At 35.9% G+C, this 27,728-nt stretch overlaps 2 protein-coding genes across 2 annotated transcripts in view; one reads left to right on the top strand and one right to left on the bottom strand.

Moving 5' to 3' along the window:
• Nucleotides 1-15,952, bottom strand: part of LOC138712104 (voltage-dependent anion-selective channel-like) — a 52,358-nt gene extending 36,406 nt beyond the window's left edge. The window contains exon 1 of the mRNA XM_069843506.1: nucleotides 15,934-15,952. The gene's annotated coding sequence lies outside the window, so the exon portion shown is untranslated. The remainder of the gene's footprint in view (nucleotides 1-15,933) is intronic.
• SmydA-3 (SET and MYND domain containing, arthropod-specific, member 3) overlaps nucleotides 3,261-27,728 on the top strand; it is a 77,005-nt gene continuing 52,537 nt past the window's right edge. The window contains exons 1-2 of the mRNA XM_069843499.1: nucleotides 3,261-3,454; nucleotides 24,438-24,613. Of these exons, the coding sequence (XP_069699600.1) occupies nucleotides 3,437-3,454; nucleotides 24,438-24,613 (194 nt within the window). The 5' untranslated portion in view covers nucleotides 3,261-3,436. The remainder of the gene's footprint in view (nucleotides 3,455-24,437; nucleotides 24,614-27,728) is intronic.

The raw sequence follows: 27,728 nt of genomic DNA, 5'->3' as shown, positions 1-27,728 counted from the left end.
CGTCAGTACTCGCTGAAATGTGCAATGGGTACGCGGTGCCGTCCCGTGTGCACTGTCGTGCAACAGGAAGAGATAGAGAGCATACCCGCTAGCAGCTACGAGAGCACTACTGCGTGTTCAGTTCAAAGTGTGTCATGGCTCGCTATATGCCGTCATGTGGCTAGTCGTTGAGCCTAGAGAATTCAATCTTCCTACACTTCCACAGAGGCGTATTACTTATGTGCCAGAGAAGTTGCATAGCAAGTACGGCGTTCATTCTGAAGAGTACTTACCGATACGTACGGTAACACCTGTAGTGGCAGGAATGTGAACTGTTTGGAAACACGTACTGAGGTGCGTTTTTTCCTTACTGTCGGGATATGTGGAGAGGGTTAAGACGATTTCTTACGTATTGTTGACATTAACTTCGACGGTCAACATGGACACGGATCATTTGATTTGTGTTGTGGAATGTTGCCGTACGCAACCGATGATAACAAATACCCTGAGTACGACTTGCCCGCACAAAACACAGTTCGAAAGAGGTTATGGTAGCACACAGACCGTACAGACCGCCATCTGTTGCTACGACGTTCAAGTTAACCGTACACGTTCTCAAGTTCAGATTGAACGCCTTGATTAATAGGCAACTTCTCTGACATAAAAGCTGAAACTCGCTTCAAATCGCTGACTCACAACAGTGACGTCATGACACACTTTGAAATGAACACCCAGTATAGTGCACTGCGTTTTCCGCGGGTAGGAGGGGCTAGCCCCAGTGTGCTCTGTGCTGACGACCCCTGCCCTAAGGTCTCTCGCGCTACAGATCCCCCCGAGCGCCGCCTCCGAGCTGCTCAACAGCCAACATGATCCCTTTATTTTTCCGCGTTGGCCTTACCGCGATCCTTCAACCCCGGTCCCACGAGGTAACATGAGCCCAGGTGAGAGTCCACGGTGCATAGCGTTACCACCAACAACGAATGATCACATATCCAAAGAATCCAAGTTCGGTGGCAGCCCGCAGGCAACTTTACATCGGAGCAAGCCCGAAACCTAGGAAAGAAACGGAGATGATGCTGAAAGAGGGGAAGTATAATTATGATGGAAAAATGAATTCGAGGTCCAACGCCGAAAGTTACCCAGCCATTCAGCATCAATTGGTTGAGGGGAAAACCTCGGAAAAACCTTAACCAGGTAACTTGCCCCAGCCAGGATTTGAACCTGGGCTCGCTCGTTTCATGGTCAAATGTATTAACCGTTACTCCACAGCGGTGGACATGGTATGTATGACGTAATTTAATAAACAATTCCAAGCGAGGAAATGTTTAGCCTATTTCTTCATTTTTGTATTAAATACAATTTATTTTATTTTATTTTTTTAAGTTAGATAGGCTAGCCTGTTCTCACCTATTGGTGATCTATCGGTAATTTTCGGGCAGGACAAGAAGCATCCCTCAACACTTCATCCCAAGTAGACTTTTTGTGTACCCGTGATGAAACGAGTTGCGTGCCGATTGTATTGCCCTACTAAACCGGCTCTACTTATTTCTATCCAGCCAATAACTCCGAATACTTCGCCTGGCAGTATGTCGTGCCTCATAGATCCACCTGAGTTGTCAGGAGGACTCCTGATCTTCTCTGCAGATATATGAGTTGTATAGAATCCACAACCACCAATCTTTGGACAAAGCACGAGAAAAATCCATCACGGCGAACGGCAGATTTGGTGCCTCACACACACAAGCGGTGCCTTGTTCTTTGAAACGAATATAGTTATGGAAGGACTCATAAATAATCTTTTTAAACCTAGAAAATTTTCCAAGAGAACTAGACTAAAAATTTATAACACTTTGGCACTTCCAATGTTAATGTAGAGCAGTGAGATATGGACTCTAAAACATCTGATAAATCAAGAATTAGAGCGACTGAAATGAAGTTCAAGAGAAAATCTGCGCAATATATTTTGTTAGATTACAAGACTAATGAGGAAATTTTCATTGAACTATCAGTGCTGGATAAAATACAAAAATAACTGGTTTGAACACATCCAACGGATGGCACGAGATCATTTCCCAAGAGTAATGAGAAATTACATCTTTGGGAACAAGACGTCATAGCGATAATATAATAAACACATATCCAATTTAATTTTCAAAAATGCATTCTTGTTTATACAAGCAGTTAAATTTAATCAGTTTCGTAGTATAATAACGTGATACAGGCATTACAATATAACTATGCAGCTGAACACTTTCCTTTTACTCTCGCCACGACCACGACCACGACAAAACAATATCTTCCTTCCACAAGAATAAACTTCAGAAAAGTTCAACAAGTGTTTAAAAACAAATTTCACTGTAAAATGAAAATGAAAAATAATAAATAAAAAGGAAGAGAAATAGAGAGAGAAAATGCCTCCCCCCCCCCCGGAAATTGCCGCCCTAGGCAACAGCCTAGTTTGCCTAGGTCTAAGTCCGGCACTGGTGATTTCAAAACATTTACGTATTCTGCGACTTAATGAAGCGTATTAGTTATGTTTCTTTTTGTAGTCCACAAAATATGACTTGGTATTTTCGTTACAAAAGAGATGATGTTATCATTTTAACTAATTTTTCTCATCAGAAGTCATTGCTAAGAGACCGTTACTTGCTTTCAGTCATCTAATGATTCGTTTATCTTTAAAATTTGAATTAATAAATCTGTTCGTTAAAATTATTTCTATCACAATATTGTTATAGATCTGTGGAGAAAACCACTAAAAGCAAAAAAAGGAAGTACTGCCATCTTGTGCTTGTTTTTTAAGGATACAATGTCATTTCAATTCTTCTGCCCGAACGATAAGACCTGCTTAGTGTGTCTTACTTACAATAAATGAAAATTATGTTGTAAATTGAAATGTGACAATCTTGAAAAACCAGTTACGAACAACAAATTGTATTCTAACATATTATACACAGAGACTGAAAATAAGTAGTTTAGATAATTCCGTTTTATATGGTTCTGCTAAAATTATGGACACAGGCAAGATACGAATTCATACCGAGATCTTGTCACGTGAGTGTTCTTTGTTGTATACTTGACGTTGGAGAACATCTGTTCGTCTCTCGCTTGGGGACAGAAATTTTGTTTATGTTGTGGTAGGCGAGGTCAAGATTTAGGGTTCAATTAACTACATTACTTGCGTGCCTTGCGCATTAAGGTCCACTAGCCAGTTCAACCCAATCGCACATTGAAGCAAAGCTGCGACCAAAATAAAACGAGAGTGGCAGACAGTACGCGAAGCTTCCATGTGGTTCGAAACACGAATTTAAATTTAGTCCGCTGGGCAACTTCCACTAGAATCCAATTTGCATCGGGTACTTATAAAAGTAGGTGTGTTCGCGACGTATCCGCATTTCAGAGTTCAAACGAGGTCCGAGTGGTTGACGGAATATCAGTCAAGCGACATTTGCTAAGGATGACCCTTCCAGACCTGGTGAGTCCTCACAAAGCATTTATTGTGAATCCACTCCATTACCGCCACTGTGGGACAATTGTGAATACTAAAATGTATAATTTTAATATTGTGTTCAATAAAATACGTAATCAGTAATAATTATACATTCACTATTTAAAATCCAAAAAAATAATTACGATAAATTTCGTCTTAATAAACTGTAACATTCAAACAATTAAAATTATACATTATTAAAACAAATGTGACAACAATGACGTTATTGCTCAGCCGTGTCAATATTCAAGATGGTGCTACGCGCGATACTTAAACGTACTAAACAAAATCATTTGTCTATGGAGTTAACGATAGACTATAGTGAAATATAATTTTTAAATATATCTAAATTTTGCACTCTGATATTCAAATTGCACAATCATATCGAAAATCATTTTACAATTAATTGGTTACCAAGTGGGATTCTTAAAATTTGCTTACATGTATTCATTGTTAAAGTTGAAGTATACATACAAGCAAATAGACGTGAACCCAAAAGGAAACTGTGGCGTACGCAGAATTTTGTCAAGGGGGTGGAAGGCGTTATTAAAATTGTTTACAATTTACATTATCGGTATTTTAAATTGTGTGTATTATTATTATTATTATTATTATTATTATTATTATTATTATTAATATTATTATATTACAGTAGATTTATTAATACTATACTATGTTCTAATAAAACATATTCATGAATATCCTTATAAAATCTCTGAAACGCAATTTTTTCATAGCCATCCAATTTTTAAGAAACAAGTTAAATTTCATATTGTGACGGCTTCATTTTATTACAAGGTCAGTACTACACGGTAGATCTCTCTATAATAAAGATAGCATTGTTATAATTCAGACGTGCCGCAACACTAAACAAGGGATTATATTGAAGGAGGGGTAGGAGGACTATGCTTTATGTTGATGTAGATTTTGTTACTCTGACAGTGAAAAATTAGAGACGAGAAAACGATTATGGTTTTAAAAATACTCATATCTAAATATGTAATTTTTTTTAAGTTCAAAGGGGGGTTCAAACCCGGTAAATCTTCCTTGCGTACGCCCCTGTGTGGAAATATGATGGTGAAAATGTTTATATCGCCGTGAAAATTTCGAATTGAGATGTATTAATACCTCTTATTTTATTCTGAATTGATTTTGTCTTAATATATTAAGCAGTGATTATATTTAAATATCTAAATAATTTTATTTTACAAATTATATTCCTAACTAATTATGTAGGCTATCTTTAGATTTCTAATGTATTCAGATTAACTAGCAACTTAAATAAATTTCAAAACTTTGACAGCCGGTCTCAATAAGAAATTATTATTCTTCATAATAGTATATAGGCTAAACATTGGTAATTTCGTGATAATTTCATGAAAACTAATTTAAAATGCAAATGTGTAAATATATCCTTATTCCGATTTTTTCATCTAAAAGACGATAACTTGCTGTACAAATCTGGAGACATAAAAGATTGGATACGTTCTTGAATATGTGCCAAAAACCACTTTTACAACTTAAGCTGAAAGGTTGGTTATTTCGTGATAACCTTGGTAATTTCGTGATATTGCATTGATAATTTCGTGAGAGGTAGAAGAATTGTGTAAAAAATCATTAAAGTCAAATGAAATTATCATTTATTGTTACAAGACTTCAAACATAGTAATTCCGTCTAATATTAATAGCAAGAAAACATAGAAATACATAACAACACATAATAAGAATGAAATCAAAGTAAAAATTGCAATTGAAAAGGGATCTTCTTTGCCCTGAAAGGGTGAACACTTTTATTACGGACTTTACTATAGCCTATATTACTAGGTTAACTCCAAAAGTAATGCATAACGTTTGTTTAAAAATTATATTTTTATCCTACAGCTTTGCTATTTTCACAGAATGTAGATGCATCCTTAAGGAACAAAATGTCACTTTTCCACATAATCCCTGTCCCTTTCAACTGCCTTACGTAACCTAGGAACGAGGGCCTGTAGACCAGCACGGTAAAAGTCTGGACCAACACGTCTGAGCCACTCTTTAGCAGCGTGCACAAGGGAGTCATCTTCTAACCTCTTTCCGCGAAAGAATCCTTCAGTTTACCAAAGAGATGGTAATCGCACGGTGCCAGTTCAGGACTGTAAGGTATGTCTTTCAGTGTTGTCTATCCGAATTTTCTGATCTGATCTGTGGTTTTGTGACTGACATATGGCTGTGCGTTGTCGTGCAATAGCAGAACATCCTGCTTCTCCCGATGTCGTCGAACACGACTCAGTCGAACTTGAAGTTTCTTGAGAGTTGCAACATACCTGTCAGAATTAATGGTGGTTCCGTGTGGCATGATGTCCACAAGCAAGAGTCCTTCTGAATCGAAAAACACAGTAGCCATAACGTTCCCTACCGAAGGTGTACTTTTGAATTTCTATTTCTTTGGTGAATTTTCATGATGCCACTCCATTGTCTGCCTCTGTCTCCGGTCCAAAATGGTGGAGCCATGCTCCACTTCTGTCACAATTCTTTCAAGTAAGTCATCTAGCACTTATCATTGACACTTAGCATGATCACAAATCAAACAGAAGCTATACTGAACCCATTGTGTCTCCGTTTTCTTTTTTGTTATCACATCTTGTCTTCAGATTTCTAAAATTCCTATTGTAATATATGTCATACTATTTTAAAAATTGTAAAACTTAATGCTCAACAAAATTTCGCCTCAAACAGCTAAGATTTCTATCAGTAAAGCTAAGCCTATTTGGCGACTAAAGGTGTATCTAAAATTCCAAAAACATTTCCTAAAATTTCACGAAGATACAATAAATCTTTGTACCAAATATCATATGCTTACCTTTAGTAATAAGCCTGTAATATAATTACAAACATCCACAAAATTTGTATGCCTGAGAAGTCGACGCAAACTTGCTCTCTCCAAACATAAAAGCTCACTGAAGCAACTACAATAGTCACACAAAGCTTAGCTGTATGTTTCTGGAAACTCAACAACATGTGCAATCCCTTGGCGGAAATTTGGATCTCGTAACACTATTGGTTAGTTCACAAAAGAGCAAAGAAAAAGTATCACGAAATAAACACTGCCACGAAATTACCAATGTTTACCCTACCTTAATATTAATTACAATTATAATTGTAATCTGAATGCGAATTAAGATATCTGATGAGGGCGGTAGAATCCTAGATAGAGAATACCATACATAAAATTATTATTATTATTATTATTATTATTATTATTATACATATTTATATTAACTGTAGACCTAATTGAGTGGAAAAGAAGGCCTCAATGCCTTAACTCTGCAGGTAAAATAAAATAAATTAATAATAATGTCTTGCATATAGCCTAAATATTGTTTGATTGCCAACACCTCCCGATATGGGCGATGACGATTATAGTCTCTGCAATCCATGTGGTAAGAGAAAGTACCTGACATTTAACACGTGTGTTGAAAACAGAATAGCCACTTCGTCTAAATCACCCTTGCTTGACACTGGACGGTCTGTTGCACTTAAAGCTTGCTTTGGTCCACTGTATGTACTATTTATGCGAAGATGTTCAAGTCCGACAAGTGGCCTGAGTGACATTCGCGAATACGACGCTGACAGATGGCCATCCTGCCTCAACCCCTGATAGAGCCAGGTCCCATTCGCAGACGAGTAGCCTGTCAGTCCCACAGGCCCGGAAACCAAGCCCTCCTGAATCAGTATCGTGAAACCGATGCCGACAGCGGGATATAACTTATTTTATGCCATCCTAGCATTATAAACAGGTTGTTACTACATCCAATATCGTGCGTAATCGGCTTATTATAGCACGCGTGCCAATAAAAGCAATGACGTATTCGCTAAGACGTAATACCGGAACGCTTGCTATCTGCTTACCGCTTCTACGCGCCACGTAACAAGAAATGAAATGCAGGACAAAAGGTAACGTGTCGTTTATTTCCAATCTTTAACAATTTTGTAGTACTTTTGTAATATCACATAAAACAGTTCTGCGTTTCAGAGAAATAATATTAACAAAATAAAGGAACATTTGTAACATAACTTGCAATGTCATTCATTTATCTTTATTTAATGTCAATGCCAGGCGCAACTAATCGATACGAACATATGAAGACTCTGTCAGCTGTGGATTCCACATTTCTTTCATAATTTATTTCTTACAATTTACAATGCTAAGATGCCATAAAGTGTTGTATCCAACTCGTGGATAATCTTATTATGATATCGTAAAAATTGTCACACGAACAGTAGTGAGATCCACACCTGTGGAGTAACGGTTAGCGCGTCTGGCCGCGAAACCAGGTGGCCCGGGTTCGATTCCCAGTCGGGGCAAGTTAGCTGGTTGAGGTTTTTTCCGGGGTTTTCCCTCAACCCAGTATGAGAAAATGCTGGATAACTTTCGGTGCTGGACCGCGGACTCATTTCACTGGCATTATCACCATCTCATTCAGACGCTAAATAACCTAAGATGTTGATAAAGCGTCGTAAAATAACCTATTAAAAAGCGATAGTGAGTGCGACAAACATATACTCATGCCATAATCATCGAGATTATCCACTTGTTGCATAAGTAACTATCATAACACATGCTGCAACACATTGATGTTAAACAAAACATATAACAAAAAATTAAGAATATTTGAAAGAAAAGCGTTGCAGATTTTTTAGCAGTAAAGAATCTTGTTAGTCACTAAAGAAGTGTGAATTTAAAAATAGTATATGAAAATTTTAGAGTCTGATATACACAAAATTGAAGTCGGACGCATTAGATGTGTTGAATGTGTTATGAGTTGTATATACTGGGGGGAATTAATAAAATGAAAATAGACACGTATGACACACTGAGTGAACCGAAATGAAATTATTGTTGTTCGCTGAAACTACTCGTAATTTCGGAATGTCGCTTCAGATTAAGAAAAACAGAATTTTTTTTAAATTTATCTCCTTACAATCATTATAGCTCTTACAAATATAATTCATCACACAAAGGGTAGATATTGTATGTGGAGGTTTGTAAGTCCATTTGTTCATTGGTGGGTGACGAAGCTTCCGCATGCCCGATGAGTCGTGGGGATGCCGTTAGGGAAATACAATTATCTCTCGTTTGTTTAACTTGTTATTCGTCATATTTAGTTATCGGTATAAGTAGCGAGTGAGGGAAAATATATGTTCAGAATAATAATATGGCTCTCTAATACTTGACTAATTTTTTTGGAATCCTGATATTCTGATAATTCCATATCGGACCTCAGAAAGATGGAATTCATTACCTCCGATGACAAGGCGACAGAAAAAGTGACTGCTATTTTAATTTTGACTTGATCGAGAAAAGTCCGTTTCTGAAGTCCTTTCATTAACGATTCGGGTCCTTTAATGTGTTGTAAATCTAGTAAGCTACACGATATCTTTGACTGATGATGACAACTATTAGAGCTGAATTTTGAATTTGGCTGTGATTTGTCTGTAATCCTCTCATTGAAGAAAATACCTTTTTTACATACTGTAATTCTAAACACAGGAAATCAGGTTTACATTTTTTTTTCGAAGAAAGTTGTGCTATGGATTTTCATAATCCTTAAAATACACCGGGTTCGAACACCCGATTATCGGGATTTTACGTCTAGCGAACTTGGAAGATATATTGCACAATAATTTTCAATATGTTAATCTATAATCAATCCATTAAAATAACGTTAAAATTATTTATTATTATTAATCGTCCTGTATAATATGTTATGCTATCTTCTTGTAGTACTTCCACACTTAGGCAATTTTCTTTAATTAATTTTATAAAATCCTGTATGCTTCATGAACGTTAAACCACACTCAAATTTTAAGTGTTCAAAACACTGTTTATAACAGTTTTATAATTAATGATTATTTTATTATTAAACTATGAACACTAAAATAAACTTGACCTTATTATCTATTTTAAGATATTACTATCTTATTCACGAATACCACCCGGGCCACTTGTTAGACTTGGACAGTCCCGCACATATAGGGTTCACAATGGGCCAAAAACATACCTACGTGCAAGGATACAGCCTGTGTCCGATCCTCGACAAGCGAAGCCAAGCCAAATTTCACTGTTCGGCTAATAAGAAAGAAAATATAGCCTACCTAAGAGAAAATTGTCCCCTCTATCACAAAATTTTGAAGATACAGTGTACTTTTTTCGTTTAGTCAACACAATTATTTAGATAATACAGATTAATCCTATTCTTTTATCATTTCCTGCAGCCAGCGAGTATCCGAAATCATATCACCTGTTAGTTGTCTAGGCTTAGTCCAGCTTCGTCGCATTTGTTTTGTGTTATTTTTGTTCTGATTCTGAAACTTGGAGTATGTATAACGGACAGTCCTCTTGGGTTCTACAGCTTATTTTAGTCCATTTTATCACTTGAGGAAGGATAAAGACAGATGGTAACATTAATTCTCTATTGAGATGTATAATTCAATACAACATCTCGTACGAAAGTACGATACATAAGGAGTAGCTGGTCGTAAAATCTGTAGAGAATAAAATTTATGTTGACATTGAAATAATAACTTCATAATTGATAATTTAAATTGTCAAAGTATACGTGATGATAAATTTAAGAAATTGCCACAAGCTCAGCAACTTTTGACGCTAATATCTTCTGTCTCGATAATGGCTTTGTGCCAGCAATAACTCCTTTCACAGTTTTCAGTAATATAAAACTGATGTGGCAGGCAATAACAAACTATACTCGTGGTCGATAATGTTTCGTCACGATGGCATATAAGCGATTTCATCGCTACAAAGGAAAACTTATCAATTACGTAGATTCTCGAATTCAAAGCATTCTGCATAGTCAAAAAGTTATATGTAAAAGAGCAACCTTGAGAAAGTGTAGTTTGTTGAGCCAATAAACACAGGAGAGAGAAAATATTGTGATGTGTTCACGTTGTGTCTGGAGCTAATATAGACTTCACTCATTGACAGGCATCATACAAAGAAAATGTTTGGATATTCAGAAATATAACAGAACAAATGAACTAATAAGGAAACATTTTGGAAGATACATGTCCAAGGATGTTAAAATAAGATTTCACAATGTTTTGTCAAAACCACACTGCTATATGATAGTAAGACGTGGACTTTGAGAGCGCATGATAAGAGACGTGTAGAAATACCACAAATGAGATTTCTCAGATCAGTTGCAAAAGTTGTAATTTTAGATAAAATTAAAAGCAGTGAGATTAGAGATAAATTAAAAACAAAAATGTTGTCGACGAAATTAAGGATTATGTAAGTAATGTCATTAATTTCAGGGGATTATTCTTTGAGATATTACAAACAAAAAAGTTTAGGCTTAATACAATTTTCCTCGTTTTTGCTTACCTTTGGAAATGAAAATTGTTTTATATGAAACATTTCATAGCATATTTTAGGAAAGTCATTGATTGAATCCCCAATATGCTCAGTCAATTTAAGAGAGCAGTGTATTATGATAACAAATGATTGAAAGAAATTTAGTTTTGTCATTAAATGTGCAGAAATTTGATCTGAACAAATGTAACTTTTCGTTCTGCAAAGGAATGTTACAATGTTACATTTGTTCGGATCAAATATCTGCACATTTAAAGAACAAAACTATAAAATTCTTTCAATCATTTACTATCATAATACACTGCTCTCTTAAATTGACTGAGCATATTGGGAATTAAATCAATAGCTTTCCCAAGACACTCTATAACATTTTTAATATGAAACAGTTTTTATTTCGAAAGGAAGCAAAGAGAACAGAATTGTGTTAAACGTTTTTGTTTGCAAGATCTAAAAAAAAATATCCTCCTGAAATTAATCACATTACTTACTCTGTATATGCATGCATTTGTCTCATTTTTTAAATATCTGTCAGAGCCGTGATGACAATACAAATCCAACTGCTAGGTAAAGATTATAAATAAAAAATGTTATTCATTTGGAATAAAAATATTTTCAACTAGCTATTTGAGATATGATTAAGTAATTTAATTCGTTGAATTAAGAAGCTGTATGAAGTTTGGAAGTCCATTTTTTAGGAAAACGTTCTCATTTACAATAATAAAAATAACAAAGAAAAAATTTTCCCATCGTAGTAACAATAGTTCTTCCGCAAGATCAAAGAATCTTGACTCACGGCCAAGGGAAAGAGTCCAAGATGTCAGTGACATTGCAATTTGGCTTCCACCCTCCGTCATTGTCAACACTCCAATACTATCGTTTAAACTTTAAAGTTTGCACAGTCTGTTAAAACGCGTATACAGACTTATAACCCCACTGAAATAGATCGGGGTTCAGTTTAAGCACGTCAAAATGAACGTAATACTGGTTCAAGGTCTATGTTAATTTTTTTAGTTGGCAATAAACCAGGTAGAAGGTCAGTTGTGGTGTGAAAATACTTAAAATCTTAGAAGCGAAAACACATTAATCTTGTGTGTTCTACATACGTGCGAATTGGATCACAACTTCTTGTGGTAAAGGAAATATTAACTTTTAAACAGCTAGATCAAAAACCCACGACCGAAATAAAAATATAGTATGCCGTTGGATAACATGTATTTTGACATAATACGCATCACGAAGTCATTAAAGTAATCATTATGTTAGGTAACGAATTAATTGTACTGTACATATGATTCCTTCTCTGTTTCGAATATCCGCTACCGGATTTCTCTATCAACTCCCACAACAAACTAGCTGAAACGTCAGGAATAAAAAAAAAAACTTTCTCTTATAGATTGCTAGCCAGGATTAGAAAAAATCTTGACTGTTATCAGTAAAGAAGTTATTGCAATATACACGAAAGTGTGATGTAAGTATAAAACGTCTTGTTGTATTTGCTAAGATGATAAAAGCTGATATCTCCGAAGCATACGTTTTTGGGGACATAGGTCCATACCGGTTAATCTGTGAATTCATCGCAATATAAAGTACATTTCGAAAAAGAAATAATCAGAACCGAACTTGACTAAACTGTTTTTGTTATTATTTCTTTAGTTAGTATTAACAAATTCCCTGTCAATTCGCAATTCTTTTTCTCCAGGAGGAAATGAATCTCTCTCTCTTCTCTTGTTTCAATTCTTTTTTTTTTTTTTTTTTTTTTGCTTATCATTTAAAAAATCGCATTTCAAATTCTTGTTTGGAAAAACCTATTTATTTTTGTAGTGATATGATATAGTAAAAAATGTTCTAGAGTATTAATGTACGCATAATTAGTAATGTATACACAGTGTTCCAGGAAGGTAGGTCACTATCCTGGGAAATCATAGTATCAATCATTTTGAATAAAAAAGTTAATACGGATATCTGGTCTATATCGAACGGTGGTCGACCTAGAACTATTTGAATGTAAAGCTTTATCTGTACAATAACTTGAATTTGGAGCTGCCGATGTAGGCACAGTACATACTAGGTGGCCATGCATTGCCATGGGAAAATGTTTACTGTACAGTATAACTGATTTGTTATTGTAGATTGTAACTTGAGCTCTGCAGTTGACTATTGGCTGTGTTATTAGTGCTATTTGTTGCGATAGTGACATTGTAGATGCGGTTTTCAAGATGCTGCAGATCTACACAAGATCTCTAGATATCAATTTCTTATATTTTTGTTTATGGGGTTATATGAAGGATGAAGTGTACAGAAGGAAATTTAATACACGAGACGAACTGCTCCTACAATGAAAGATGTTGCCGGCATCAAGGAACGTCACGATGATCTTAATGAGCAACATGTCATTTTCTCGCTCGAATTGAAAAAAATATTGATGTGGACGGTAGAATTTGAAAAGGTATTGTAAAATCTTTGTCACTTGAACAAGATACAACACTATATGGACAATCGTTCAGTGTAGGCCACATATTCGTATGACCTTTCTGTTCAAAATGACAGATACTTTGATTGCTTAGACATACTTCGCCAACTGAGTGAGTACTATCTACTCAAGGGTAGAGCTACTCAACTTTTCGATAACCTTCCACGTAAATTTTAACCGTCTTACGTTTAATTTTGTGTATTCATTTATCTGCTGTAGATATCTAACGTTGTGTGCAGTTTGAAGACAGATTTCGACATGAGCTCTTTAACAGTTTCTTTGTTAGTTACGTCACGTAATGGCATAAAGTCGGATTACGTGGTTTTTATTTCAGTTCACAAAAGCAAGGGACTTAATAATTATCAGCCAAAAACAGTAACATAGGATTTTTAAATGCACGAAAATACGTCATGTAGGGGAGACTCGGCTAATTCCGCAATATTAAGAAGTAAATCTATCATATTTTTTTATCAAAATGTTTATTGAAAAATATTATCAAGATATGTAGAAATGGACGAAACCTTTCATTACCAAATGAGATAAAGAGACCTATTAAAATGCAAATAGGCCTATATTTAGTTGTACATACATTGCAGTTGAAAAAGAGCAACTCGCGTAATTCCGCAACAGTGAGGATAAATCCACAATAGGACTTGGCTAATTCCACAGTAATAAATAATTATGAAATATATTATTAAAGTAACATAAAAGGAACTTATTTATATGTAACAATGCTCACTTTCTTCACAGCTGTGTAGCAAAACACGAAAAACAGCCAACTTTCGATGTTTCACTGTGTTGAAGACAGAGATGTCGACCAATATCCTTGATTTTTTCTATAGCACTGCAGAGGACATGCCTCCTGTTGACAATCTCTCAAAACTTACGTTCACGCTATTGTAAAGCCGCAGTAAAATCATATATGCACTACTGCGGAGTTACCCGTACTGCGGAATTAGCCGAGTTTCCCCTACATTAATTTTTCTCTGATTCTCCATTAAGGGGAGATGATGGTGAAATTTGAATTTTTTATAATTGATGCACAGTTTTCATTTTTATATGTAGAGATATCATTACTGCAACAACTTAAATCCAAGATTAGTTTTTTTTTTTTTAAATTGGGGCCCATATTTTGAAAAAAAAATGGATATATCTCAGCCATTTTTAAAGATGAATTCAAATTTTTTGTAACATGGTGTTTAAAATTTCTGGGACACAATTTTGATATTGGTTCTCAAAAGTTTTAAGATAAACAATCACATTTTAAGAATGAATTTTAGAGGAATTTTTATAGAAATATGGAGGTATATTTTTCAAATGCAACAAAATAAATGTATATTGTAGAGGAAAGTTTTCTAGTGGCGTAATGAATATGTGTACCAAATATCATACATGTATCATTAATAATTTCGAAGATATGTAGCTTTTTGTACGGAATAAATAAAAAAATTAGCAACAATAGTCAAGTACTCATTCCTTATTGTACGAATCATGTTTATTGCTAATTTATAAGTTTAATTTTATATGTCCTTTAATTTTAAAAAATCAAATAAAAAAGTTTGCCCAAGAGTGTAGCTGCATGTCAGAGGAGATGGGAGAGGAAAAATTAATACACTTTTTTTTTTCATGGCAACCCTAAATTAAGGGCACCTACCCTCATGGGTTTCTATGCGGGGAATCAAAGTTTAGAATTAGAACTATTTATTAGGGCGAAGTTAAGGCCATCAGGCCTTCATATCCACTTCACCATAAATCAACCTGACGTACGAGTACAAAAGTGCAATTTAAAAAAAAAACCCTTTGGACCGAAGCTATAAAAATGGGATCATAGCAGCTGACAAGGCCATAAGTGTGCATTAAATTTTATGTGATTTATTTTTCACATGTCAAAGGGTATTTTAAAATAAAAATAATAAAATAAAGTTACAGAAAAATGCTATTCAGGTTTGAAAACCCTGTGCGCCTGAGTTTTAAAATGGCGTCACAGCTGCTGACAAGATATAAATGCGCGTTAAATTTTATGTAATGAATTTTAACATATAAAAGAGTACAGCGGAAGCTCTTAAGTTCGACAGAAAACAAATTCGACATTCCATAGTTCGACTGCTTACGTAGGAAAATTAGACACGTCCCTATACGGGCACTAAGAAATGGGTTTGGTATTTGAATGGGAATTGGTTCTGTGTCTTGTAATGATACTTTTGTTAAAGAAAAACAGAATATTTTATTGATTAGAACATCCATATTTAATCACTGATTTTAAATTAATCAACTCTCCTATTTATATTTGAGAACTGTGCCGTTTGTGAGACGGAACTGTCGAAACCCACTGTGGTACTAGAAGCGCATACACAAGTCTCAGGGCGGACAGGAAATGCAAGTACAGTACTGTATTCGTTGATGGATAACCAATAAGAATTTGTATTCATTTCACCTGTTACACCCACTACCCTTATTGGACTGAAATTTCAATTCTGTTCAGTCGAACTTAGGAGAGTCCACTGTATTTTAAAGAAACACTTTTTTTTAAATTTACTAGTTTTTCACTACATTTAACCATCCTCTCCCCTTAAGCACAGTACATACAAATCTTAGGCTACTTTCATTGAAGGGCATACTCACGTTCCTTCCTCGCTTCCCTACTTGTCTACAAAGTATCTGGCAAATGACTAGCCTACTAGCTTATGTAACAGCTACAGCTGTATTCTTATCGTAGTTTAGATAACACGCCTGTGATAGATCTATAGGCACACTCGTTTTGCAATGAAGCAGAAAATTAGGAGTCCCCGGGTATAGCTATTGATAACTGCGAGTAGGAAGGGTTTCATAGTGACCATCTAACATTACCCAGAGCAATGTCACCTACAACTGACATATATTGAGGCAGTTTTTCTCAAAAGCAGGAAACGCCAAGCTGGAGATGTGCCAAAGACGAGCATGATGTAGTGTTCAAATGTCCTTGCTAATGACGTTCACATTTCTGGACGCTTGTTTACATTTAGGCTACAAGCCTACTAATGAAAAAAGTGAAAATTTAAGCTCGTGTGTTTCAGGAGCCTGAACAAAGGACTATTCTACTACAGGATTTAGTTTTTTTTAACAGTTTCTTATACCTTATGGCTTGTATTGGCAACTATATTTTTGTATTTAACCTCGTCAAGCCTCCATCAAGACAACATAGAATATGGCAATAACAGTTTATGTACAAATACGTATGTTATAAATCTAAATCATGTATAACTGTCGTTTCTTTTAGGTTCTTTTGAAGGTATATAGCATCCCATTTACTCTACTTCGTTTCCTATTTCGTCCATTAGAGGCCTTTGCGAGACATTGTCTTACGGAAATATTTACATTCTCAATCGAGATATTTGTTGCAAAAAAACGAACTTAGTTGGAAGAGAGGAAACCAGCCTATAGTTTTGTTTAGAAAAGAGTTCTTTCCAGTACAGGGTTGGTGTACACGGCATTAAGGCGCAATTTTACAGGAGCTCAGTGGATGGGAAGTAGTTTTGCAAGTTCTGACATAAATCTATGACACATTGGCCAGATTTGAACACGTGAGCTTCAAATTCAACGGAAAGCATGGTAAATATTAGAGATGACCAAAACTGACTGCTGCTCTCGCTCGCTGTGTTCGTTGCATTTGTCTTTCGAGTCTCGTCTCGTCATTCTCGTGCACTTTGAGTCTCGCTCATCATTCTCGAAATAGCATTTGGTCGGCTGGAAAGATTTCGTAACTTTGAATAACATAAATCATTGAAATAAATAACATTATAAATGTTTAAATGAGACAAAAAGACAAAACAGAACAGTATCTTAGTTATCAAAATGTTCTGGTTCTATTATATGATATAACCTATGGTTAAAAAAAAAAAAAAAAAAAAAAAAAAAAAAAAAAAAAAAAAAAAAAAAAAAAAAAAAAAATCTCAAATAAATTTGCATTTATAAGAAATATAGAACAAAACGTTAATATCTTTTTACTTGAGATTGCACACTTGATCTTAAACATATGAAAAGAAAATTCCTAGCCTTTTAATAAGGGCCTAGTAATTAAATAAAGATTGGGGAACGGATTATTATTATACACTGAAAGGTAGAGATGTTCCAAGTAGGCTACTTGATTGTTTATACATATATAACAGTTGCCAAAGTACACTGTGTCCGGGACAAAATTTACCAATAAGAAAGTTTAATAACTCGCGTAATAATGGAGATAGGAAAATGAAATTTGCGGCAAATGAAAGAGGGACATTTTAAGTTTTATGTGTGATGTTGGCAACATTTGGTCATTGTTGTTGACATAGCTGTAATTAAAATGGCGTTCACAGTGAAACAAAAAGTTCAATGCTGCTATTGGCTTGCCGAATTCAAGTATCCGAAGATAGTGGAATGGAGAGAAGATTTAGACAACAGTGGCCTGAGAAGCAACCACCAGATAGGCACACAATAACAACTTGGCATAGAAAGCTTCTGGAGACCGGTTCTCTTGTAGGGAAAATACCACGCGGGAAGAAAGTGACAGAAGCGCAAGTCGACAGAATTCCAACGGAGCCCGTGTAAGTCTGTTCGCCGTGCCAGCAGGGAACTTGCAATTCCAAAATCAACTATCCACGATGTTCTGCACAAGAGGTTACGTCTGCATGCATACAAGATTCAATTGGTTCAAAAGTTGAAACCAAACGACTTGCCTGCACGATATGATTTCGCTAGTGACATGCTGTTGAAAATTGATATTGAAAATGGATATCTGCAGGAGGTCGTGTTTAGTGATGAGTCCACCTTCCACGTCTGTGGGATCGTCAACAGGCATAATTGTCGCATCTGGGGATCAGAAAATCCGCATGTAGTGAGGGAATTGGAAAGAGACAGCCCTAAGATTGTTTGGTGCGGACTTACACATGAAACTGTGATTGGACCGTTCTTTTTTGTGGAAAACACTATCAATGGAAATGTGTATCTCGATATGCTGCAAAATTACGCCAGTCCTCAAATTCCACAGGGATATGTTTTCCAACAAGACGGAGCTCCGCCTCATTATGCATTACATGTTACATATCACTTGAATGAATGCTTTCCTCAGCGATGGATTGGTCGAGGTGGACCTACAGCATGGCCTCCCAGATCCCCAGACCTAACCCCACTGGACTTCTTTTTTTGGGGATACATAAAAGACATTGTGTACAAGAATGTAGTGGCAGATTTGGAGGATCTGCGTCGGAGAATTGTCGCTGCTTGTGCAACTGTCACTCCAGAGATGTTACGAAACACATGGCAAGAACTTGAATATCGCCTGGACATCTGTCGTGCTACAAGAGGTGCACACATAGAAGTTTATTAGTGGTCATTCGAAACTTTGGAAGTCCCTTTGTCAATTCCCGCAAACAGCATTTTCATCCATCAATTATTTGGTGAGTTATTAAACTTTCTTATTGGTAAATTTTGTCCCGGACACTCTGTATATAAAAGTTCAGTCAGGTATAAACAACTGTGGGGATTCAAAGCTGCTTGACGTTCGGGACTTCGGGAGTGATCAATGTCGGCGTCTCGAAACACTCATAAGCAGTTTTTACGTCAACGATGCGACGTATAGAACATTGTCGTGCGGGTTTTCGGCTTTGCGGGCGCTGTTAGTCTTGCTTTCTCGATCGTTGTTCATCCTAGTAAACACAAAAGCATGAGCGCACAGATTGGATTCGAATACAGTATAGCAAGTATTGCATATAAAGCCACCAACTGAACTATTCTTTTGCCTAGCCTACAAATTGAAGCTTCATAACTGCTATCTTTCGCAGTTTTTTTTATGAAAATAAAAATAATAAATAAATCTATAGGTAATACGCTGGTAGACGACAATACGCTAGAAAATGTGGCCTATAACACAACATTTTAATAGCTCACAGTTCATTTTAGTGTAGAAGTGTTTGTAAACACTTGTAAGTCAATTTGGCAATGCTCAGGTTTTCTTGTAATGTATTCCACCTCGAAACCAGAAGTCATTAATTAAAAGGACGACAACTTGGTTCCAATAAGCGTCAATCAGTGGATTATTTTACTGCCGTAACGCATATCTCTCATTCCTTAAGCACAGTGTTCGATTCGCAAGATTGGCTCTCATTGGTTCAATAAATTTCGGATTGATACTCAAATTCGTCCTCTTTGTGAAACTTTCATCCAGAAATTGACAAGCACAGAATTAAGACGTCCGCTGTGAAATGCCATCACTCGATCTATTAATTTTTTTGGTCGGTTATTTAACGACGCTATATCAATTTCTAGGTTATTTAAGATCGATAGAATTGGTGATAGTGAGATGGTATTTGGCGAGATGTGGCTCGAGGATTCGCCATAGATTACCTGACATTTGCCTCATAGCTGGGGAAAACCTGAACACCTCAGAATAAATCGAAACAGATGATCACCCGAACCCACCCCGAAGTTCAACTCTGGATCAGCAGGCAAAAGCGTTTCGGTCTGTTAAGGCGCGAGGAAAATTCAACATCTGCGCTGCTATATAGGTTCATTCCAGCTGTCCATTCATTTTATATGAGATTACATTACAAACGGGAGTGGTTAATAACTAAACTTATGCACCGCGATTTCAAGATTTATTGTGTGTATCTTATCTCATTCTTTGAACGGACTATCATCTTAAGTAAATGTTACTATTCTGATATCACCTTCGGTGGTTTAGTGTTCACTTATAGCCGAGTTTGGCGGATTCAAGCCCGATCGATTATGACGGATTTTTAAGAGCGATAAAATTCTTATCATAGCTTAGTTCCGAAGGGAACTAAAGCTGAAAGATAAGTGTAATTGATTTATGACTTGGGAAAGAAGCCCGTTCTGTAAGGGTACACGGAACTATCTAGCTTGATAGTGTTAAATTATGTCTTACATAAGAAACTCTCTCTCAAAACAGTCGTAGCTAGACAGCTAATTTTTACAGCTCATGAACACATAACTTCAATTTGTGCTGAAACAGTACTTTTCCCGTAGTTTATTTCCATCTGACAAATCATTTTTTCTCATTTCTATAGGTTTTTTTCAACGATTTTCAGTACATTATCCCATGAAACATTTAATAAATTTCAAAAACATCGTTTGAGCACATGTAAAACATCCAAATAAATAATTCCTGAAAATTAAATAGAAACTGAGAAATGGTTCGTTTTGTATGGAAAAAATAAACTTACGAAAAATTAGCATTAAAATAATACATAATCCATTTGTTTTCAATGGTCATCAGTCACTAATTTGCATCATATGAAAATTAAGAAAATTAATAAAGATAAATCATTAATACATTGCAAATTCATCTCAAAATATCACATAATTATTAAGAAACAGAAAAATACTCGTACAATTGTTTTTTTAACTTCTTAATATAGTTTTTGTTGTTTTTCTAAAATTTACGCCAATTCACTAATGACCTTTCAAAAAGAAAGGAAGAAAAAAAAAAGAGAGTCATATATAGGGCTACATATAGGGGATAGTCGGGTAGTATCGGACATCGGGTAGTATCGGACAGTGCGTTTCTTTCATCTACCACCATATGGTAGTACCTGAATGACATGGTTACGTTTCTCTATGCGACATCACAGAAACGTAACCAAGTCAATCAGGTACTATCATCGTGTGGTAGATGAAAGAAACTCACTGTCCGATATTACCCGATGTCCGATACTACCCGACTCTCCCCTACTACGTCCCCTCTTCAGAAAAACGAAAAGTTAACATGGATATAATTTTAGCATAATCATATGTGATATACCATTTTAAAAAGGAAAAATCAAAGAATAAACTTGAAAAATAAAAATAAATATAATATTCCGTCCAAAATCCATAAATTTATGAGTGTTAAAATTAAAACTTGTATACTCCTCAGAAAATCGAAAAATTAAAATGGATACATAGAGTATAGTCATTTTGATACACCATTTTAAAGAGGGAAAACGAAGTAATATACAGTGGGAAAAATGCAAATTTTCACCCAAAATCAAATTCCATCCCCCTTAAAAATATGGCTTCAAATAAAATTTATCGGCCATATTTCGCCCACGTTGAAATTAAATATTCCTTTCAAGTTGTTACCCTTGCCAGTCATCTTATCCTCGGGACTGTAAGCCTACATTCTATCAGGTGCTTCACCTCAGAAATTGAATATCCAAAACAGGAGATTCAGTCCAGGATGATCTAAGTGACCATAATTGGAGACGTTAGCACTCAATTAACGAATCAATTGTACTGTTAATTAGTATTATGTTAAATGAATTGGTTCCCAAAAATGCGAGCTCTTAGCTGTACGAAGTCTTTTCATAAAATGTATTAATACATCTAGAACAACTATTTTCAGTACCTTACTCCCTACAGCAGCGTTTTTCAACCTTTGCCAACATGTGGCACACTAAAGTGTAATTTAAAATCCCGCGGCACGCTCATATAATCTAAACCAGTGGTTTCCAACCAGAGGGAATTTTGAGGGTTTTGGGAGGAAATGTGTTTACTGAATGTTGACTTGCGTCACGTTCGCCGAATGTTGACTCTTGTGGACTTACTTCTTTTAGTACTCTTTTCACTTTTATTTTTCCAATTTTTTGCTACAACAACCATACACCTTTTGATGGAGAAGTAAGAGCCATATGTACTGCTGTGAAACAACTGTTGTGCGGGTCCTTCCCATTTCCAAACATTGTCCTCCTCAGTGACTCAAAAGCAGCGGTATCTGCAATTGGAAACTACTTACTATAACCAGCTAATGATGACATTCAACAATGCAGAGAAGACATCAAGAAACTAAATAAAACTGTACATCTGCAATGGATAACTTCTCACTGCGGTATTGCCGGGAATGAAGCAGCAGACTTTCTAGCAAAGAAAGGAACAACTATTCCCCTTTCATATTCTAACATGCTGCCATTCCATATAGCATCTACAAATATAAGCAGTCGAGTGAGACAATGTTTCTATAAGAGTTTGGAGGACCAAATTAAAGATAAACACTGGAAGGACGCACTAAACTCCACTCTCCCCGAATGGCCCAGAAGAGAAGCTGTTGCGACGTTCCGCACCGCAGTAGGTCGTGACTGTCTGGCTAATCACCTCCACCGCCTGGGTGTATTATCCAGCCCCCACTGCATGCTCTGTGGATGTTCCGACACCATGGACTCAAACCACATTAAGACTTGTCCAGCACTTTCATCTGTCAGCTTTGTGGATAGGTACTGGGAGGCCAGAGAAAGAATGCAGCAGTGCTGACATCCACTCCTTCATAGTTTCACTTGGACATTGTTCACTTTATTTCGTTTTCTTTCCTTTTAGTTTTTATCGCCATTGTACGGCCAATGACTCTAGTCAAGTGCCACTGTATTGAAAAAAAAAAACAAAAAACAAAACAAAAAACAACTTTTCCTATTTTCACACCGCGGCACACCGGCTGAAAATGAATGCCCTACAGCAGTCATGTCAATTGATGCCCATAGGCGCAAGCAAGCGCTTTAGAGCTCAGGAGAGCCTGAGCGCTTTACAGCGGAAAGGAAAGAGACAGACGAAAGAGGTATATGCCGCTTGGCCGAGCTATATACAGAGATGGCCAGCACTGATTGAATAGATAAAGGAAAGAGTACTTATTAAATCTATATCCATGTTAATTTTTAGATTTGTCTGAGAAGTATAAGTGCATTATAAGAATGTAAGTTTTAATTTTAATGCTCATTTTTCACAAATTTGTATTTTTTATTCATAAGGAATATTTTCTCAACTTTTTTTTATAGAAAAGTGAAATTTTCAAATAAAAGCCTATTTATTTAGTAGCCTTACAGGTACTGAAAGAATGTTTTCGTAAATCTAATATACCGTAAATACGTATTACTGAAGCTAGTGTATTACAAATTTTGAAAATATTCGCATGGAAAATGTTTGTAAAGAATGAATTAACAAAGCAACTACTGTTGCATCATAAGCAAAAGTTATGTACACATGTGTTGTAAAAATGTCAGTTCTATAGCTTCAGCAGGTTTCGAGAAAATAATTTAATATTCTGATGATAGGAAGTTGCTCACCAATATCACCTTAAAAGCGTAATGCGATAAGAGTTTTTTTATGGAATATTAATTACACTTAAAACATATACAGTACCTAGGTAACTTTGCTTTGTACTATATATTGTTTTGATTAGTTCATTGATTACTTTTATAAGGCTAAAGATACCATCTATATCAATTCCAACTTATGTCATACTCAATCTCTCTTTTTTGGGGGGGGAACTTATCACTTTTTTATGATTGATATGTTTCATCCACTACTATGGAATTTATGTGAATATTCCTTCTTAACTCTTTATTATGTTATTAGCGTTTAAAACCTAACTGAAATATTAAGAAATTGGTGTTAGTACTTTTGTTCTGCAAACAATATAGATAATATCAAATAGAAAGAAGCCATACGTTCCGTTTGAAGTTTGTACACCACTGTTTTCTTAATCCAACAGGCTGCTTATTCCTTCTTATATCCTAGCGCTTGATGCCCGCGCACGACGTCAAGGTCAGAAAATTGAGCTTGCTTTGACATCACTGCCCTACAGGAAGACAGAAAATAGGAAAGACTGGAAATGTTGGGTTTGCAGTGAAATATCTGCCATTGGGCAGAAAACTATGAATGAAAATGAATGAATGAATGAACCCCCTACATGTTCAAAATTTAACAAATTTCAAAAACTTTTGAACACGTAAAACATTATAAATATTTCACACTTTCTAACACTTTTTACTTTTTCTTCTCGCCTATAATCGTTCTAGTGTCTTTTATTGTATTCGGTACAATAATAGTGACGTCTCTTCAAGTATTTCAGTGTCTTGCTTAGGATTCCGCCACTGTTGAAAGATTATTAATTATAAAAGTTTGCCGTTTGCCGCGTAAGTGGCTGTACGGGCTGACTTTACATGCTAGCGATAAACATACAAATCACTGATTTTTTTTCATCCGTATAGGCTACTTTCTATTTCGCGTAGTAGAGTACACTGAGTACAGAGATTCAGCGGCAGAACTGTAGTTGATCATTTTCTAGAAGTCGCATGACTAGTCGTTGTTTTCCCACGGTCTTGCTCAGATTTTCTGTTTCTTTGCAGAGCTCGACTCCCAAGGAAGGAGAGCCGTGCGCCCTATGCAAGAAGCCGTCCAAGCACCAATGTGGAGCCTGCGAGGCCGCAGCCTACTGCTCGGGGGAGCACCAGAAGGAGCACTGGAGCCAGCATAAGGAGAAATGCAAGTCCTACAAGGTGCTCAAGAATGACAAACTGGGCAGGTTAGTTCATATGAAAAACTGTGATTAAGTTGTGAGGGATTTCGGTCAAGGATGGACAGGCCTAATATCTCACATTGGTGTATGAATAAATGAATGAAATCATCTTTCCACAAAAGGGTTTTGGGTTCGATTGTTGGAATTTATGGTTGAAAATATGAGAGATTATCTCGGCATCGAATTTAAGCCTGTTTAATATTTTATTGTGGGGTTCTTTTAGGTAATTTAAAAGTTACGAACTTTGAAAACCTAACGCATCTCAAGGAAATTTTGCAGGACTAGAAAGATTTTCCTTGAATCACTGTCTGAATTTATTACTGTCTGTCATCAGAAACTAGTTTGGCTATTCATTTATTTACTTCTTCCTATTTCTCTCTTCCTCTTCTTCTTTATGTCTTTCTTTCTTTCTTTCCTTCGTTATTTCTTATGTCTGTTCTTTCTTCTTTCTTTTGTTCTTTCTCTCTTTCTTTTTTCTTTAATTTCTCTCGTCTTCTCTTCCTACTTCGTTTCGTCTTTTATTTGCTGTTTCGTTGATATATTTCTTCATTTCCTTATTTCTTACCCTCTTTCTATCGTTAGTACAGTGCATACATTTTATTCCCCCCTGCTCGCATATGTGCAGCTGCTCTGAGCACTGCCGCGTCCGCTCTAGATCTGCGAGCGGGAAAGATAAAATATATGCACTAGGTTTATCGGCGGCCGGACAGCTCAGTTAGTAGAGCAGCTGGCTACGGACTTGAAGGTCTGGGGTTCGACCTCGGGTGGTGATAGAATTTTCTCGTTGCCAAACTTCCAGAACTGTCCCGAGGTTCACTCAGCCTGCTATAAAATTGAGTACCGGGTATTTCCCGGGGCATAAGGCGGTCGGAGCGTTGTGCCGACCACACCACCTCATTCTAGTGCTGAGGTCAATAAAGCTTGGAGCTCTACCTCCATGTCCTCAAGTGTCTTCATGGCATGTGAAGGGGCTTACCTTTACCTTTTATCTTACCTTTATTTATCCATTCATTATTTAATTGTGTTTTTTTTCTTTCTCCACTTATTTTCTCTCTCACTCCATTTTTTCTTATTTTCTTTTATCCTTCAATTTTTTCCTTCCTTCCCTTCTACATTTTAACGTTAAATAACGTTATTATCTGAAGTTCACTAGAATGAAATGGACAGATTTTCGCGTAACACTGACGCAACTTCGTCTTTGGATGCTAATAACTTAATACCTATAAAGTATTTACAAGAATATGTTATATCCTAGATCATATATACCCAGATTGCTCTGCGTTATAGGCTTTGACGGTAACAACTTTTGTCAGGTTTACTATGCTGCCATCTAGTTTTTACATAAAGAGTCACGTTATAACTCCCATTTGAATTGCATTAGCGACTGTAATTCCATCTCGTGTTCGTTTACGGCGGACGGGTGGCGATCCTGGCGGTTGTTCTCTTCAAAGTGCAACCGATTTTAACATTGGAATGAGCAATCTATATGTGATCTGGGGTTATGTGTAACTTAAAGAATAAAAACTAATCAATCCAAAAATTATGTTTATTTTATTCCCAAAATAAAATTACACATAGTTTAAACAATAACTCGAAAGTATGTAATACTTTTCTTAATTTTGCATACCTTCAACCGCTTGCTACAGCTAAATCGTAAAAGATGGATCGGGAAATAATAAGGGTGAAATACGTTATTGATTGAGACCGTCTCAAAACAGCACTTTGTTTACGAGTTATGGTCATGTTATGCTGAGAGCATGACGCAATAGCCTTAACCAAGGTCTCTAGATGTCGCTGTCGAACCGCTCTTAATCAGGTCTTCTTATCCCAGTCCACTAATGTCCGCCATCTTTGCGCCATCGGTTGATGTTGTCAAGCAGAACGTTCTCCGAAAGTTATCGAAATATCTGTTTTGGAAACTTATTTTATGTACACAAAACAAAAAAAGACTAATGTCCACTATGTTCATGAGTATAATAGCACACAAGCAAAAACACTACAAAGATTTACGTCTACTCTCTCTACACCATTTTGATGCCAAGGTAAAGTTATTTTAATACAGAAACTAATATTTAACGTTATTTAATGTTAATCCTGGAATTAATGCTCCTTAATCACTTTCTTTTGTACATTCTTTATCTGTTCTATTTAGAATATTACTCACTTCTACTCCACAATATCTGAGAACTCGCTTTGTAAACCTTGCAACATTGCGGAATCAACATCAGGCTTTATTATCCATTCCTCGTCACCATATCTCTTTCTATTCATCTTGTTTCAATGTGTCAGTTTGTCGCCTATAGAACTCCTTACCTCGTCATGTCAGGGATTGACGAACAGTTAATCAATTTAAATTAAGAATTAAGAATTACATACTTGTACATGGAATTGATTTGTGAGTGTTAGCCAATTTTAATGGGTTATTATGTGTGTCTGTAAATTGTCATTCAGGCCTATTATAATGTGGAATTAGGATATAAAATGTAACTACTTAATTGTGTATCATGTTTAGTCAATATTTAATTATGTAGTATATAAGCTCCTTAAAGTGCATGATAACGATTTTATATTTAAGTATTACTATTAATATTACTACTATTATTGTTTCAATGTACCGGTATATTTCACTTGGAAGAGAAGGCCTCACGGCCTTAACTCTACCAGAATAAATACATGAATATTATTAAATTGAAGAATAATTAAATAAAATATGTAGGCTCAAGTGCAGTTGAGCCGTGATGTTTTGCGAAGGACTACGTCATGTGTTGGATGATAAATAAAAACATTTGTTTTGAACAAAGGCGACTTACGAATCCGGACGGCCCAGTCGTAAGTTTGATCGATGCTAGTGATTTTGGGCTCGTTCGATCCCATTTGATATACTCTTCCCTCCTGTTAAGAATTTTACCATTTCTTACGTTCATAAGCGGTATTGCTTAGCATCTACTTTCTGAAAAAAAAATGTACAAAATTAATTTCACGTTAATTACGTAAATTCGTATTATATTGACTAGATCTCTTCGGGCCTTTATAACGATACCAAACACGAATGTGTTACTTCAACGGATGCCGAAATGAATTGAGTAAAATGCTACCGCTAAGCCGAAAAATGGCATCACCT

This window comes from Periplaneta americana, chromosome 13 (assembly GCF_040183065.1).
Source record: "Periplaneta americana isolate PAMFEO1 chromosome 13, P.americana_PAMFEO1_priV1, whole genome shotgun sequence".
In the NCBI taxonomy this organism is placed as follows: Eukaryota; Metazoa; Arthropoda; class Insecta; order Blattodea; family Blattidae; genus Periplaneta; species Periplaneta americana.
Note: the sequence above shows the minus strand (reverse complement) of the source record. Positions and strands in the feature narration are given on the sequence as shown.